The 16777-nt window shown below is 42.6% G+C and overlaps 1 protein-coding gene across 5 annotated transcripts in view; it reads right to left on the bottom strand.

Moving 5' to 3' along the window:
• Window positions 1-420: 420 nt before the first annotated feature.
• ADGRF5 (adhesion G protein-coupled receptor F5) overlaps window positions 421-16777 on the bottom strand; it is a 52279-nt gene continuing 35922 nt past the window's right edge. For all 5 annotated transcript variants that reach the window (XM_086745243.1, XM_086745240.1, XM_086745244.1 and 2 more), the window contains 9 exons: window positions 16267-16485; window positions 14963-15115; window positions 13606-13802; window positions 12466-12645; window positions 9774-11144; window positions 8780-8821; window positions 8620-8679; window positions 2881-2965; window positions 421-1766 (listed from right to left, as the gene is read on the bottom strand). In XM_086745243.1, the coding sequence (XP_086601369.1) occupies window positions 1687-1766; window positions 2881-2965; window positions 8620-8679; window positions 8780-8821; window positions 9774-11144; window positions 12466-12645; window positions 13606-13802; window positions 14963-15115; window positions 16267-16485 (2387 nt within the window). In that variant the 3' untranslated portion in view covers window positions 421-1686. The remainder of the gene's footprint in view (window positions 1767-2880; window positions 2966-8619; window positions 8680-8779; window positions 8822-9773; window positions 11145-12465; window positions 12646-13605; window positions 13803-14962; window positions 15116-16266; window positions 16486-16777) is intronic.

Raw genomic sequence — 16777 nt, forward strand, 5'->3', positions numbered from 1 at the left:
GGCAGCTCGGCATCACATCCTGATTTCTCATCAACACACAGTTGAGACCACGCTTAGCTAAACAGGGAGATGTGAAAACCTCAGAGGTGAAATATCTGCAGAGATAAAGTGTGGTGAGACTGTGTTGTCTACAGGGACTTGTACTTCACAGTTTATATAAAGCCCATTCTAACTCAGTGGGAGTTTCTGCAGCAGGGCAGTATTGCACAAGTAACTTCCAGAGTGGGTTAGACCAAATGGCTGTCCAAAGGCAAATTTTGATTGGAATAATGCGTGAAGATCTGATATTCAAGTTTCCTCTGCCCATGCAGTTCAAAAACGTTCTGTATTTTCAAGTATTTCTTAATCTCGAACTGTATTGTAGTTCTAGTATTATATCTACATCTTCAAGCAAAAAGAAATTGCTTTCAATATAAATAATACATTTGATTGATGCTTGTTTATTGTCTTTGGTCATCAGCACCTGCCCATACCAAACCGTCACACATGCCTGTAACTGTAGGCAACATTTTCCCATCCTGATTCATCCCAAAGTCCTGGTAACAGGTTCACCACTGGCAAATGTAGGCCTGATTCCCCAACAACCAAGTGGGGCTGTACTACTTGACGGCAGTATTTTATATTGGCCTCAAATCTAAATAGTCATAATTCCATATTTCATACTTTACATTAAGTTTTGTAACATTTGTGTGTGCTATAAATACTTTGCAGGTTCTCTCATAGCCCTCTGCTTAAGACAGGAGTCCTACCTTTAAAGGCATACAGGCTTGGAAATAACCAATTCCACAAATTCAGTATTAGAGCAGTAATTTATATAAAACCTTTCATCCTGCCTGGCACTGCAGAATTGATTATCTGAGCCCTCCAAGTGTGATTCTCTTCTGAGAAGAGACCCAAACATATAGACTTTACTCCTTGCACCCTGCATTAAATAAATGCACTCTTCTCTGTGGTAGACGGCAGCAACCATCTCTGTCTTACCACATTACATACCAAGGGAAGGACAATTATAGTTAAGGATATAAAGCTTCCTTTTCTTCAAAAAAAGTGCCACATGGAGCTTTCAGTACATTCCATCTGAAAGAAGACCATGCAGGAATCATCACGGTCTTCATTTTATCCTAGTCAAATATGAAGATCTGAAACGGACCTTCTCAGTTGTGAATCTTTGGTTCCAGAAAGTCTTAAATAAAAAGTGGAGAGCGCTATACCCCTATGGCCTTTCCAGACTCTGACACAAGGGCAGGAGAGAGCTATGAGATACTTGTGTATCTACACAGGTTTTTGGAATCAGAGAGTTGATAGTGGAAATACTAAAACCACTGGACAACAGTTGTGTATAACACTGCAATTCATGGCTCAGTACTGCATAGTGCTAAGCACCCTCTTAAAGGCTGAGAATTCTTCACTCCCAATGTCTTTTCCAGCACTTGAAGGCCTTCAAATCCTTCCAAGTTTGAAACACCTTGTCTCTTCTGAGATTGGCAGTCTCTGTAAAATTCCATGTCTCAAAGCTTCCTTGCCTTACACATTAACCAGAAATTATTGTTCCAGAAGAATGCACCAAGGCACAGTTTAGTCAAAATGAAGCAGTCCACTTCTTGATGACTCACAGGTGTTTTTTGTATGTGTCTTGGAAAAGGCAGAGGTCCTCTCAGTGTTACATGATTTAGTGTTTGCAGTGCCTCAGTTAAGCAAAGAATATGACTTGGAAGTGTTTTCAGAGGAAGAGGTGGATGGCTCTGAAGAAGATACTCTGTATTTTCCTGCAAAACAAAGCATAGTGGTTAGACATAGGGACAGATAGTGTGGGACGTGTTGGCATTGCAAAGTAAGGACAGTTAGACCTGTCCTGGCACCCTGGGTGGCTTTGACTTGATCTGCAGCCCTGCTACTAGCTAGGTTACAGCAATTCCAGCAACCACAGAAGTCAATATGTTTGGTGACATAGCCAGGATACGTCAGCTTGAACTGACGATCATGCCGTAGGGTAGTAACTTACACAAATGAAGGGACTTGGTGGTCTTCCTTGAGCATGAGGATGCATCTATAACACATGTTCTTGAGATGAATCCCAGCTCCCTGTTGTGACCATGGGGGGTCTAAACTAAGGCCTAGGTGTACGAAGCCCAAGAGCACAGCGTGGAAGGGAGCGCTAATAATATGGGAGTTTCAGGTGGCAGCAGCATGGAAGGCAGTTGTAGGAAAGTCCTTGTCGTGGGAGGCCTCTGTATCTGACTAGTGTACTCATGTAAAGTTACTGTAGCACGCTCAGAGACCAACTTCTTGTTCCATTATCTGACTAATAAACCAGCTCTTAAAAAGCAGGTGCTTGCCTACATTGAACTCCTTCATATCCCACTTTGACCATCTTTTCTGAGCAATGGTTGGATGCAAAGAAAGATTGACATTTAGGAATGAAATTATTCATATTATCATCAACAATTCTTGCAAAATAAAGTCATAACTGAAATGGTGACATCCAAAAGAAGGCCAAATGCAGGTCCTGCACATGGGTTGGGGCAATCCCAAGGTGGTGAAGAGTACATGAGCAGTAAGTGAACTGAGGAAGCACTGTGTCGTGATATCATTAAGCTCAAAAGAAAGCTCAGTTAGTGGGTTTTAGAATTGATGAAACATGCCACCATCCAATACTTTTTTAGCATTAGACAATTACGCTGCTAGCGTTATACTACAATCATGAGTGATTATGCTAGTGTTTCCAATGACATATTACAGCTCTTTCATATTGGAAGATGAGATACCATCTATGGATGCATAGACAAATAGATTGGTAGATACCATGATAGACAGACCCTGACAGTGACACTGCAGGCAAAACCTTGTTTATGCTTCAGTAGGAGAGCTATAGTCACATACCTGTTTTCCCACATAAGTTGTTAAAGGTTCTTGAAAATGGGTAGCTCATAGCAAGCATTGGTGTCACCAGGATCAGGGAGGTTGACTGTAAGAGAGAAAATTACTTTTTGTCAAAAGCCTAGGACTTGGTTTGTAGCCATATTGAAAGGGGGGAGAAAAAAGCTTACAATAAAAAGGTTCAGTAGTACAAGAAGGCAATCCGCAGAGTGACAACTTAGATGTTTTTGAGGCATCAGGTTCACCCATTTGCACATTTGTGATGGTAATGAAGGAGACAAACTTTAAAAGAAACTATAGGACACAAACAGCCTGTTCCTAACTGTTGGCCAGGGAACACGGCTTAGGCTCCAGAGTCTACCATATCAGACAGTACAGAGTTCTGGTCCCTTATCTGAGGGAGTATCTCCATTAAGGTAGCCAGAAAAGTAAAGATTTATAACCTTGGGGATGATGGTTGAGGGCCAATAACCTGAGATAATCAGAGGCAAATTTAACTTTACACACTAGAGGGCATTGAAACACAACTTTCCCCAGTCCAGCTGCAAAGGAAGAAACTTTTTGCTGCTTAAATGAAGTTTCTTTTTTTTTTTTTTTTTTTTTTTTTCTTATTCTGGAGTCGTTTGAGAATCTAATGGGCTTCTTTCAAAAGACGTATTAAAAAATACAGAATACACATCTTTTTCTGTTCCGTTCCTCTCCATTAATTAGGTTGTACTATGGTGGGGGAAATTGGGCAGTTTTGTGCATTGACACCTATATCGTAAGGCAAATAGAGGAAGATGGCAAATGAGTCATATCTAAGAAGTTTGATCAAAGACTTTGATCTTACTTTATTTACTCCTCATCAGCAGAACTGCCAAAGAAATATGTCAGTTCCCACTGCGTGGGACAGGTTTCACAGTGTCAACTAGAGTTGGAAGTGCCTGGCCCAGGATATTTTGTCTGAAAATGAATTCAGAATTGAGGTCCAAGACTTAACAACTTGTTCTCTCTACTTTACTTTGTTAGATGTGTCAGTACAGGATGGAATGAAGAAGCCAATGTGCTTAACGATAGTTGTATCAGTTATTACTGCCTTCTTTACAGTTTCCTGAGAAAAAAGGAGTTTTTCCCACAGTCAGACTAATGCTACATCCAGCAGACATAATTTTCAAGCCATAAAGAAGGAATGGCACTTTAAAAATGCGTTAGGACCTGGATTCCCAGGAGTAATCCTCCTGCAGAAAACACTGGAATACTTGGAGTACCAGATAGAAAAAATCCAGGCAGATGATTCTGAGGATCCTAAATGAAGAAATGTGAGGCAGAAACTGCATCTTTCTTGTCTGTCCTGACAAAATATCTGAATGTGGCAGGTGGTTGGAGCACTTAAAGCTTACAGCACTGCTCTGCCTGGCTGGTCACAGGCTGCGTCCTCCTGGCCTTCAGCACAGTGCTGGAGGGGACATGCAGAGAGGTCACCAGTGGGTCCAGTACTGGTTTAACATTTTCATTAGTGATATAGACGATGGGAAAAGTGCAGCCTCACCAAGTATGCAGATGGTAAAAAACTGAAAGTAGTGGTTGATAGATCAGGTGGGTCTGCTGTCATTCAGAAGGACCTCAACAGACTGGAGAAATGGGATGACAGGAATCTTATGGAGTTCCGCAAAGGGAAAGTTGAAGTCCTGTCCCTGGGGAGGAACAAACCCACACACCAGGACATGCTGAGAGGCATCTGACTAGAAAGGAGTAAAGACAGAGACAGACTTTTCTCACTGGTGCCCAGTGAAAGGACAAGAGGTGGTGGGAATGAACAGCCAGGCTTTTATCATTTGTGTCCAGCGAAAGGAAGTGGAAACAAACAGAAATGCAGGAAATCACACTTAAAAATATACTTTTTTCACTGAGAAGGTGGTCAACCACAGGAACAAGCTGCACAGAGAGACTGTGGAGTCTCCATCCTTGGAGCTGCTCAAAACCCAACTGGACACATCCCACTGACCATGCTCTGCACGTCAGGGTGATACTAGATGATCTCTGGAGGTACTTTCCAACTTCAGCAATTCTGTGATTCTTGTGGAAGCTGGAACGGTTTGAGCCAACGCTGCTCCTCTCAGCTGACAGTCCAGCCTTAATGGACACCTTAATTCCTTCAGGGCAATGTGCCTATCTGTCTTAATTATGCTGGTTTTTAAGTCTGCTTCCCAGTTCTTTAATCATACCTCTACGGGCTTTTCTGAATAAACATTGTTCAGGTACCAATATGAAACTAAGCTCTGTTATCATATAAGAGTGATGCCAGGATTTACCACCATTTTCTTTTTTCACCCCAAGTGCCGATGGCTAGATTCTGATGCCTGCAATCCCTTCTGGTGTGACTTCTTTGGTAAGAGGTTATAAATGCAGAAATGCAAGTCGAAACAAGCATTTATTTATTAGAATATAGAGTTATCCATCCTCATGCAGCCATCCCAGATAGAGGTATTTTATTCTTGCTGGCTGAAACTTTTCTATATTCTGTGTCTGGGAATGTGAACCCCTCTTGTGCAGAAGTAGAGATGAACACACCTTTGGCGTCAGTGGGAAGAGGATAACAAACAACTCTGTGGCTGCAATGTCTTCTACAGAGTTCTTTGTGAGGTGGATATTAGTCCATAGCCTCAGCATGTAGGACACATCCTGGGTCACTGAGGCTATGACCCCCCGGTGTGGCCAGCCTCCTAAATTCTGATTTAAGAGGTTTGTCAAGCCTCATTGTAAAAGTGGTTAATTCGGTGTTTTTCCTCCTTTTGTTCACACTGAGAGACAATTCCCCCAACCTTTCTAATGGGTAGTGATTGCTTAGTGCCCTAAACAGTTTTGCACTTGGTTGGATCCAAGGATCCTCTAGCCCAGTTGATTCTTATCCAACGCAGGTTACAGCAGAGGCCCTAGGGAAGAGTTTTACCAAAGGAAAGCTTGTAGCAGCACACCTTCAGAATGTTCTTTCTACCTCTGGCTGTCAGAGCTAGAGGAATTCTGGAGGCAGAGGCAGGCTGTGGTGTTTAACAGCCCTTAATGGCCTACTGAGCTCACACAAAATGAAGTAAACTATAGTAAAGCCTAGCAAAATGTCCAACATCCACAACATCCAGGAGCAAGGAGCTCTATAGCTCCTCTGCTTGCTTTGAGTCTGCCACTCATTAGGCTCAGTTTTGATCCTTAATTATCAAACTGGGTGTCAGACTTGCTCCATGGCCTCATAGCAGCATACATCACTTTTACACTTCCCATCGCTCATCCAGGCTGAAGAGTCCTATGTCGCTCTAGCACAGCAGTCATCCCACCTCTTTGGCCCTTGTTCTCTGCATCTTTCCAATTAGGCTGTATCTTTTTTGAACTTAATTAAGCTCAGTTGTAGCAATGCCAGCATTTTCCTATGGCTTAAGTGGCTCTGCCTCCCTTTAGGTGTTTTGAATGAAAAGCCAATGGTGCCATGAGATGTGTGGAGGTGAAGGATGCATGCAGAGAGGAACCAGGAGCTGCTGAAGATTTGAAGGTGTGAAGAGAGCAGATATGTGGCTGGCATAAGACAATCTAGCTCCATGCCTGCCCAGCAGCTTATAGCAGCTGAGCCTTGTTTTACCCCTTGCAAACAGCCACTGAGAATTTTTTTTTTCCAGAGCCTTGATCTCTGGAGTACAAATTGAAACAGAAGATATTCCATTTAATAGTAAGAAAAAGGGGGTTTTTTTTTATACTGAGGGTGGCAAAATACCACAGCTTTTAATCCAAAGTGTTAGTGGATTCTCTGGCTTTACAGAAACTGAAAATCTGATGCGACAATGTCCTAAGCAACCTGCTGTAGTTTACCTTGCTTTGAGCAGTGGGTTTGGTCTAGATGATCTCCAGAGGTTCTTTCCAACCCCAACTGTTTCATGCCTCTGTGATATCTCTCTTCTGCAGGAACACTGCCTGCTTTTGTGTCCTAATTGTATTCCTCAGCAGCCATTTTCCTGACACACTATGTAAACTTCATTTTTTCTTTTAAAGATGGCAGTGGAACTGGTTTACTCCTTTAATGTGAATGCCTATCTTGAGCAGAGGCATTTCCAGATGCCTGTACAAGCTGTGCTTCAATGCAGGAATGAATGCAAGAGTCACCAAACCAGAGAAAGTCTCTGTGCAAGGAAGAGAAGCCTTCCAGGATCTTCTTTAAGGATAATTATTTGGGGTTTTTTAGGCACTGAATGTTTTGGGTTACATGCAGGAATTTGCTGGGTATGAGACCCAAGTCTCTCCTCTTCTAAGAGTGTGGCCAGGTCACTTCGTTCCAGAATTTTGCTCATTGAAAACTGAGTCTTTGCTGCATACGAACACCACCCTCAGCAAACTCGCCGATGTCACCAAGCTGTGTGGTGCCGTCGACATGCTGGAGGCGAGAGGTGCCATCCAGAGGGACCTTGACAGGCTGGAGAGGTGGGCCCGTGCCAACCTCATAAAGTTCAACCAGGCCAAATGCAAGGTCCTGCACATGGGTTGTGGCAATCCCAGGCACAAATACAGGCTGGGTGGAGAATGGATTGAGAGGAGCCCTGAGGAGAAGGACTTGGGAGTGATAGGGGATGAGAAGCTCAACATGAGCTGGCAATGTGTGCTTGCAGCCCAGAAAGCCAAATACATCCTGGGCTGCATCAAGAGGACCGTGGCCAGCAGGTTGAGGGGGGGGATTATCCCCCTCTACTCTGCCCTGGTGAGACCCCACCTGGAGTACTGTGTCCAGTTCTGGAGCCCCCAAGATAAGAACGACGTGGACCAGTTGGAGAAGGTCCAGAGGAGGGCCACGAAGATGATAAAAGGGCTGGAGCACCTCTCCTATGAGGACAGGCTGAGAGAGTTGGGGCTGTTCAGCCTGGAGAAGGGGAGGCTCTGGGGAGACCTTATAGTGGTCTTCCAGTACCTCAAGGGGGCCTACAGGAAAGATGGGGAGGAACACTTCAGTAGGGCCTATTGTGATAGGACTGTGGGTAACAGTTTCAAAATAGAGGGTGGTAGATTTAGATTAGATATTAGGAAGAAATTTTTTACACTGAGGGTAGTAGGACACTGGCACAGGTCACCCAGAGAGGCGGTGGATGCCCCATCCCTGGAAATATTCAAGGCCAGGTTGGACGGGGCTCTGACTAACCTGGTCTGCTTGGAGATGTCCCTGCTCCTTGCAGGGGAGTTGGACTAGATTACCTTTTAAGGTCCCTTCCAACCCTAACTATTCTATGATTCTATTCTATGATAGACATGATTTGACAAAAGGTTCATCCTTCATCCCATTTTCTGTTCCCAGCATAAAGTGCAGGCTTACCTGTCTCCTTGCCTCACGAGTTCAAGTTGCAGCATTTCCATCCTTTCCTGCTTACAGCTAAAGGGCATCTTCCCCAAGAAGTTCCTTTTGCATTTCTCTTAGATTGTGAATAAATAATGGTGCCTCTGAAATGTTCTGTTTTCTAACTTAAAGTTTCAGTTACATTTTTTGGTTTATTTCCTGTGAAATTTAGAGCAAACACCCACCAACCTCCTTCTCATTTTTTTACCAATTGTAGGTGAAATAATGAACTTTGAAAAAGTGGGTGCATTTGTATTTATGTTTTTAGTGTCTTCTCATTCTCTGACTAGTTCTAGTAAATAATTTAGAATATAAAGTGCATTTGACTTAGAAGACACTTGGAGAATGTTAGACCACTCAGCAGTAACTGAAATATGTTCTTAGGTCAATGTTCTGACCTTTGTTTGTTGAGAACTCCATTTGGACATTGAATTCCTCTTCAGCAGGGCTTCTTGTATCTGTTTGTTAAAAAAAAAATAATCAATCAGTAAATATAGCAATTATGTTCAAATTCCAACAGTATTTTCACATAATATAAGAAATAGTTTGAATTCTTACCTTCTTGTCCCAGAGAGTCCCAAACACCAAAATGAATAATCCCTAGGAGACAGATAATTACATGCAGTTTAAGACACCAACCTTTTAATTGCAGTACCCCATAATTAACTCAAACATTTTCCATGTTGACTATATGAACTCGGAACTCTTTGACAGAGGACATTTTTCTAACCGCCTCTCACATAACGTACTGCTGATGTGGTAGGAGTTCTCCAGGCCTGGCCTACTTAAACTGTGTGTATATCCCGTGTACAAAAGTGACACAGATAGTTTGCTAGCACTAAACATATTTGGCAGAAGGGACCTTTGTGTGTGGAAGACATGCCCTGCTTATGCTCCCCAGAGAAGCTAGCAGGCTCACAATATAAAAGGCAAGTGAGTTTGGTCTGAAGGATACAATTTTGAGGCCATTCTTAAGAGGCAGAGTATACATAACTATTGTGTCCTTAAGAAATCCCATTCTATCGGCGTCCTACCAGCCACTTAAATATGTTCTCGTAAAAATCATACTAACTGAAAACTCTCAATCATGTGTATTTTGGTCGGTCCTTCTCTTTATTATTAGTAGTACTCAGTTGTTCTTGGTGACTTTCATGTTGTTTATACTTCCCCATTACTTGAACCCGCAAGAACTTAATATGATGCCTGCAGATGCACTGTAAATGAGACCAGACTTACTGAGGCTTCCCCATAATAGGGCTATTTTCCTCATCTTCAGGAATGAAGTTCTTCCCAAAGCTACTGGTGAAGCTGGAAGTTATCTTTATGTCAGCTTTATCTATAAGGCACATCTGTTAAGGCAGCCGAGAATACAAAATACTGCTGAATTCCTGGAATGGATTTCCCAAAGGGCCCTTTGGGAATAAGGATGTGTAAGGCAACCTCGAGCTTTCCTAAGCTGTTTTTGTTATCCCTCCAAGTACAGCACTGCAAGAATGTCACTACACGTTAAATGGTTGTAGAGGAAACAAACCCATGCATATGTGTAACTCACCTGCAAAGCATTGAGCACAGCAAAGAGGATGTGGAAAGCTCGATGGCTGTTTTTGATGACGGTAGCAAGGCCAAATCCCCAGGTGAGGCCTAACAGTGGTGTCAAGATGGCCACACTTTTGCCAATTTGATACAAAGAGTTCCTCTCCTGCTTATTTGTCCTATCCCCAATAGTTGGCCTCAGTATTTTTATAATAACAACTGCGGTGATGAACAAATTCATGGCCACAATGATCAGGGCAGGTATGATGAAGGCCAAGAGAGCTTTGCTCTCCTTCCAGTTGAGCCAGCAGATGTCCTTTCTGGTGTAAGTGTTCCTTGGCAGTGTGACAGCAATAGTGATGACTGCAATGACAAAAGGGCACCCATATCCCAGACAGAATGCCATGGCTTTCTGAGCGGTCTTGCTTGTGTCATGAAAGATGAAGATCAGTCTGTAGAAAAGAATGAGGCCCAGGCTGAGCATCCAGAAAAAGACGCACAGGTAGAATAAATGGATGAAGAAGGTGGCCACAGAACAGATACCTCTGCTTATCTGTTGGTTTTGATCGTTGATGGAGGCAGTGACAATGAACCAAACGTCAGCAATCAGGAGTGATGTAGCTATGTTGAGTATGCAGACATGGCGCATATAGGAGGTTGTGTTGTTTGTCACGTATTTCCAGACTAAGAATTCAATTATAATGCAGACTACCAAACTCAAGATTGAAATAGCCAGGCCAATGTAGGTAATATAATCTTCAAAGATTAGCTGGGAGGAATTATCAGGTGACATCAGAATGGAGAATGATGTCAAGTGGTTGCAGGAGCAAGTGACATAATCTTCTACCTCTGTGGGTGTGCAACCACGAGTATCCCAGCCTCCGCCATCTTTGTTGAGTGTGAAGTTCCAAAAGACACATTGGGGCATCTTTAGACATGAATTTTTCTTTGCAAAGGTCATATTAATATAAAAAGTTGGACTTATGTTGCTGCTCACAGTTGTTGTTACCAGTAAGCCGTTCACATACTCATGCTCATTCCGAGGCAAAATCTGTCCAAGTCTTGAGTACATCACACTGACAATGGTTGAATTTTGGGCTACAGACTGAATTTCAGTTTCACTAATGAACACATTAACTGTGAGATTTTCTGTACTGTAGAAGTTCTTATTATAATCTGTGTTCCTATTTTCTGTGACAACTGTACCTTGTAGCTGAAGGGTGTCTGCAGAGACAGGAGGAATGGTATCATTAATTGGTTGGAGGTGCAGGGAGAAATTTTCTACTGAACGCAGTAACAAAGAACTTTTCTGTGTCTCCTTTTTATTCAGGTCTTCCCAAACTTCAGTTGTAGAATCAGCAACAATAACGTCCACTGTGGAGAGGAAATTCTGGAAAAACAACAGAATAATGCTGTTACTGAAATCCCATACAAATAATTGTTGTTTCTGATGGTAATTGCTGCATGGTCCTAGAACTGCCTTTTGAAAAAGCCCAGTATTTTCTTATTTTGCTCAATCCATGTGAAACTTTCAGTTGTTAACCCTCTGCATGCTCCATTTTCAGGTTAAGCTCTCTGAAAGTGGAGCTGTGTGGCTTTTTTTTACAATTTATTTAGTATTTTTTATTTTGCAATCTTTCCCCTCTTTCTCAGCCTTTGTGCTGTCTTTGATTTCTCTCTCTCTCTCATGTAGAGTTCTCCAGCTACAAAACATTAAGTCTTTTTGGACTTTTCTGCTCAGAAGGGCAGTACTTCCTCTGTACCTCACAATCGTAGAATCATAGAATGGTTTGGGTTGGAAAGGACCATAAAGATCATCTAAAGTTCCAACCCTATGCCCCAGGCAGGGACACCTCCCACTAGACCAGGTCACTCAAGCCCCATCCAGCCTGGCCTTGGACACTTCCAGGGACGGAGCATCCACAAGTTCTCTGGGGAACCTGTTTCAGTGTCCACTGCCCTCACAGTAAAGAATTTCTTCCTTACATCTAATCTAAATCTACCCTTTTCCTGTTTAAAGCCATTACCCCTTGTCCTATCACTCCAGACCCTTGCCACAAGTCCCTCAGCCCCCTTTAGGTACTGCAAGGCTGCTATAAGATCTCCCTAGAGCCTTCTCTTCTCCAGGCTGAACAGCCCCAACTCTCTCAGCCTGTCCTCACAGGAGAGGTGCTCCAGCCCTCTGATCATCTTTGTGGCCTCCTATGGACCCACTTCAACAGGTCCACATCATTCTTATGTTGGGGGCTCCAGAACTGGATGCAGTACTGCAGGTGGGGTCTCACCAGAGCAGAGTAGAGGGGCAGAATCCCCTCCCTCGACCTACTGGCCACCCTTCTCTTGATGCAGCCCAGGATGGGGTTCGCTTTCTGGGCTACAAATGTGCATTGTCAGCTCATGTCCAGTTTTTCATTCATCGTTGCTTGTCCTTTCCTCTAACTTAGAATGCTAGAGACATCTATGGGCCCCTAGAATATTTCTAGTTGCTATGCATGCATAGGTTCCTTGTCTTCATAATTTTAACTTTTCATAAACTCTTCTGTATCTTTGCTGTCATTTCATCTTTGTTGCCATTTCTCTCATTTCCTTGATACTTTTCTGTTCCTGACCCTAACAAACTGTAAAAAATTTTCAGGGAGAACATCATCCCCTGTGATAAAAAGGGCCAAAGGGCTTGATAAGTATAGGTAAGATGTTAAATAAAAGCTTACTTGAATAGTGAGCTCCTCTGCATCTGCTGGGATAGAGGAGATCATATCCAGGATGGTGACAATTGCACCTAGGTTTGCAGGAGACCTGTCTATTGTGCTTTGTTCATTTTCTGTCTTTTCCTTAAGCTCTGCAAGGTAGTTGGGTAAGTTTGCTTTTGCATCAGGACTGTTGACCAGGGACTGGAACAGAAGATATCAGTACATCACATGTGTGCAATTTGCCTGGACCTTGAGCCTCCTTCATAATGGTTACCCCCATGCTAGTGAATAAATAAACAGAGCCAGGGTCATTCTAGTCACACTGGCAGCATTCAGCTCTCTGACCATCCAGAACGGGTTATCCTAGCTGCCTGTTGAGAGTAGTCTCGTCTGTGCTAACTCGCAGACTGCTCCTGGAAATTTTGGGGGAGAAAATAAAATCGTTGGCCTGGGCCCAAACCGTACGAGGGAACAACCCATCAAGTTAAGAAAATACATAATTGAGTAGCTGTACCTCTGCCTGGGACCTTGCTGTGCCTGATTTACTAAAATAAGCATAGCAGTATTCGATGAAAGAAATATAATTGTTCTCATCTAACTTTACTGAGACAAGGGTGACTGTGGATGGTTTTTGGGAGTGGTGAGCATCTAAGGTGAAAATCAAGGCCCAGTACTTATCCGTGAAGTGTAGCTGCTGAGGGAGCTCGCTAAACAGCGCCTGGGTCTGAGGCTGGGCAGTGGCCCAGGGCTGCCCCTTCTGCGTCATTGTTAGTGTACTCCGTAGCATGCTTGGCCAACTGGTGTTCACCAAAGCAATGCCTGACCGTGGTTCAGGGAACACCCCAGGCCCGCGACTGCTCCCGCTGGACCTTATGAATAAGGTCACCTTGTCTGGGGAGAGAACGTTGGTGTGCATGGATGTCAGCCATGCAGTGCCACCTGCCCTCTGGGCCAGAGAAGGTGACCTAGGCTCTCTCACTGGCTTGTGTATGCTTAGCCAATAATTCTTTATATCTTTTAAAAGATAGTTGTAACTAAATATTTTATTTTTAAACACTTCATATATTTTAGATTATGTTAAGCATAAAACCACCCAATAAAATTGTTTTCTCTCTCCTACCCCGCTCCCCACCCCAACCTCTAGGAAACTGTAAATGTTACCTCGGCACTAGCCAGCAGGTTGTTTATTGGTATGGAGAGGCAGTCATTCCTTTCAACCTCCCATGATCTGTTGGAGCACTTGTAAATTTTATTGCCTCGGGTAAAACCATATGAATTATTTGACTCACGGCATGGCTTTGTTAATATGGCCCCTTCTATTCCAATGCCAAAGCTGTCTGAGCAGGAAATTTCCTTATCTGTATCAAGAAAATGGCACAGAGGTAGAAAACAAGGAAGCAGGGAGATGAATGATTTACCCCCATCAATCCTGTGACCTTCTGCATTTCAGAGGTCTTTAAATGAGCTATGATTTCAATTTGCTCTCTCCGTTAATTATGACCTTTCAGAGTGTGTATATCTTGCGTTCCAAATTTTTTGGAATAATGAAATGAAAAAGGAAATTTAATAAAGCCCCTTGTTTTTGAGTACTGAATCAAATCAACAAACCAAAATGCAAAGTTTTAGGATCTGTCAGTTTTTTTTTCTGCTAAGGGACTCCATGCTGCTGTAGTACTAACAGAAAATTCATCAAGACCTTGATAGTGAGGCCTCAACATCTTTTCAATGAACAGTGAGTCTTACTAATTGGCTTTGATTAGGTTAGTCATAGCACTAAATATCTGTTGATTAAAGTAAAGTGTCTGCATATTTATCGCCTAAGAGAGTGAAATCTGACCAGTTACAGTGGTTCAACAGCAGGCACCACTACTGTGGAAAAAATCCAAAATGTCTACATTATGGGATGTCCAACACTTATTTATTTCTAATTTAGAATAAGAAGCTGAAATATCCAAACTCTGGTCAGAACCAAACATCAAAATTGGATTTAGCGGTGTTGAATTCTAATTACCCAGCATTTCCTGCAGAGCTGACCTGAAACTGAACCATATCCCAGCAACACCTCATGAAGGTTGCTGCATTTAAAGTGGACATGCTTTCCCACAGGCTGACCTCCCGAGCTAGACAACTTCTTCCTGAAGCACCACAATCTTTTATCCATGCTAAATGGTTGGTGCAAGCTAGGAGCTGCATGACCACGCTTCAACGCAGGAGACAAAGCTTGGTGGTGCAGGCTGCACCAGAAGGAAGTAGGGACAGAAGGTGATTGAACTATACCTGCTCGGGAGCATACCGGGGCCACTGTCAAACACGGTGAAGACAAAACATCTTATCTATTTGGGTTTTTTTTAGTTTCAGCAAAATTGATATTTTCCTCTGTATTTCAAAATTTCCCATCGAAACAGGAGACAAAAATTCTTGGCTAACAAAACCTGCTCCTGTTAGGTGACAGTAGTAATAAATAAATAGGTATTGGGATTTCCTATTTAACGACTTTAAATAGTAACTTTTTCCTTACCAGGTATCACGCGCAGTCTTATACTTTCGCTGTCGACTTCCTGTCCAATGCGGTTAACAAACTTGCAATACGCTGCGAGTTCTTCCTTTGTGCTGCATTCTGTTTCTGTGTAATTGTACACGTAGCACAACAAATTGCCTTTTTGCGTTTTCCCTGTATGGAAGGATTAAGATAGATTAACATGAATTAACATGATAGATTAACAAGAAAGCTTCTGCAAAATTTTATTTTCTGTGGGTCCTAGAGAAAAAAAAAAACTTCCTTTGTGGAAAAACTTCCTTTCTGTATGGATCTCTGTCTCTTACTTCCCACTTAAGCAAACCCTGCCCAAACCCTCTCTTACTGTACAGGAACCAAAATTTTCTTTCAAAACTGTTTTGGAGAATACTCATCCTGCTTCTACTTCTGTTACAGGAGTTTCATTTAGGCTATGATACTTTTTTCCTGTTCTTTTCTGTTTCTTTTGAACTCAGGTTCTGTACCACACTCCCATTGCTTTTCAGTGTGCCTGTACCTGAGGATCCCTGACCACAATCTCTTCCAAGAAGATCTTGGCATTTTTCTTAGCAAGTGAAGGAGCCCTCAGTCTCCACCTGCTTTACACTTCAGCCTGTTGGTTTTGCACTCCTGTACGTTTTCTGTGTTAGTTCAGTTGGGTCTTTGCTTTTTTTTTTTTTCAAATTAACTGTTTTGTAACCCACTTGAAAACTTCTAGTACACAAAAACATGCAGGGAAGCCGCAGAACTGCCCTAAATTTGAAGACATAGAAGCTTAGGCTTTTGTGCTGTTGGAGATATGTTACCTGTATCCTTGATGAAAATAGAACAGTTCTTTGAATTGCATTCTTAATGTGTTATTTTACATTTTTAATTAATTAGTAGATCTTCTTCTTAAGTAATGTTTCCTGAATACTCAGTTAAAAAAACTGGCAGAGTGGGAGATAAAAGCAAATAAATGGAGTTATGGAGTTCAGCAGTTTGGAATCTGAACAATGATGAGGATGCTCACTTCTCACTTCCTGGCAAGGCAAACCAAGCATTGAATTTACCTATTTACCTATTATTACGTATTCATCACTACAGCACTGGCTTCAGTTGCTCTTCTGTAAATCTCAGCCATGCTCCCCAAGCATGGCAGCCATCCTAAAAAAAGTCCATTTCCCTTTTTTTACACTCTCACAAGTACTTGTGGGTTGTCCTAAGTATGAACTGATTACATGGACCTAACTGAAAACAGAAAACCACAGGGACTGGGTTGTGACACATCGTGTGACTAGCGATTCTGCAAGTTCATTGTTTCTTACCAGCTTGGTATGCATTTTGCTGAACCATGAATGTAACAGCGTAATCTTCCACGGTGTTAGCACTTATGCAGCACTCAAGGGCCTGTGGCACTTTGCACCGTATAGATGCTGTGATGGGGTCTATCAGGATGTTCTGCTTCAGAGGCAAGGAGACAACCTTGATTGTCATGTTGGCAGAACTCTCCAAGTCCTTCTGGGAGAATGTGCAGATGTAGGTGCCTGAAAGAAGTGAAACAAAAACTATGTCTCAGTCAATGGAAGTGCTCCTCTGGTTTTAGAATCGTAGAATCATAGGATAGTTTGGGTTGGAAGGGACTTTAAAGGCCATCCAGTCCAACCCCCCTGCAAGGAGCCTGAACAAGTACTATGTTGTTGGTGGCATCACGTCTTGCTGTTCTCCAGCAGTTATAATTTTAACTTTTTTTTTTTTTTTAAATTTACTGCACCTGTGCTTCACAGTGATTTGCAGGCCTAGGGATACTGTAAATGATCTGATACAGAAATTTCATTG

This window comes from Chlamydotis macqueenii, chromosome 3 (assembly GCF_036417535.1).
Source record: "Chlamydotis macqueenii isolate bChlMac1 chromosome 3, bChlMac1.mat, whole genome shotgun sequence".
In the NCBI taxonomy this organism is placed as follows: Eukaryota; Metazoa; Chordata; class Aves; order Otidiformes; family Otididae; genus Chlamydotis; species Chlamydotis macqueenii.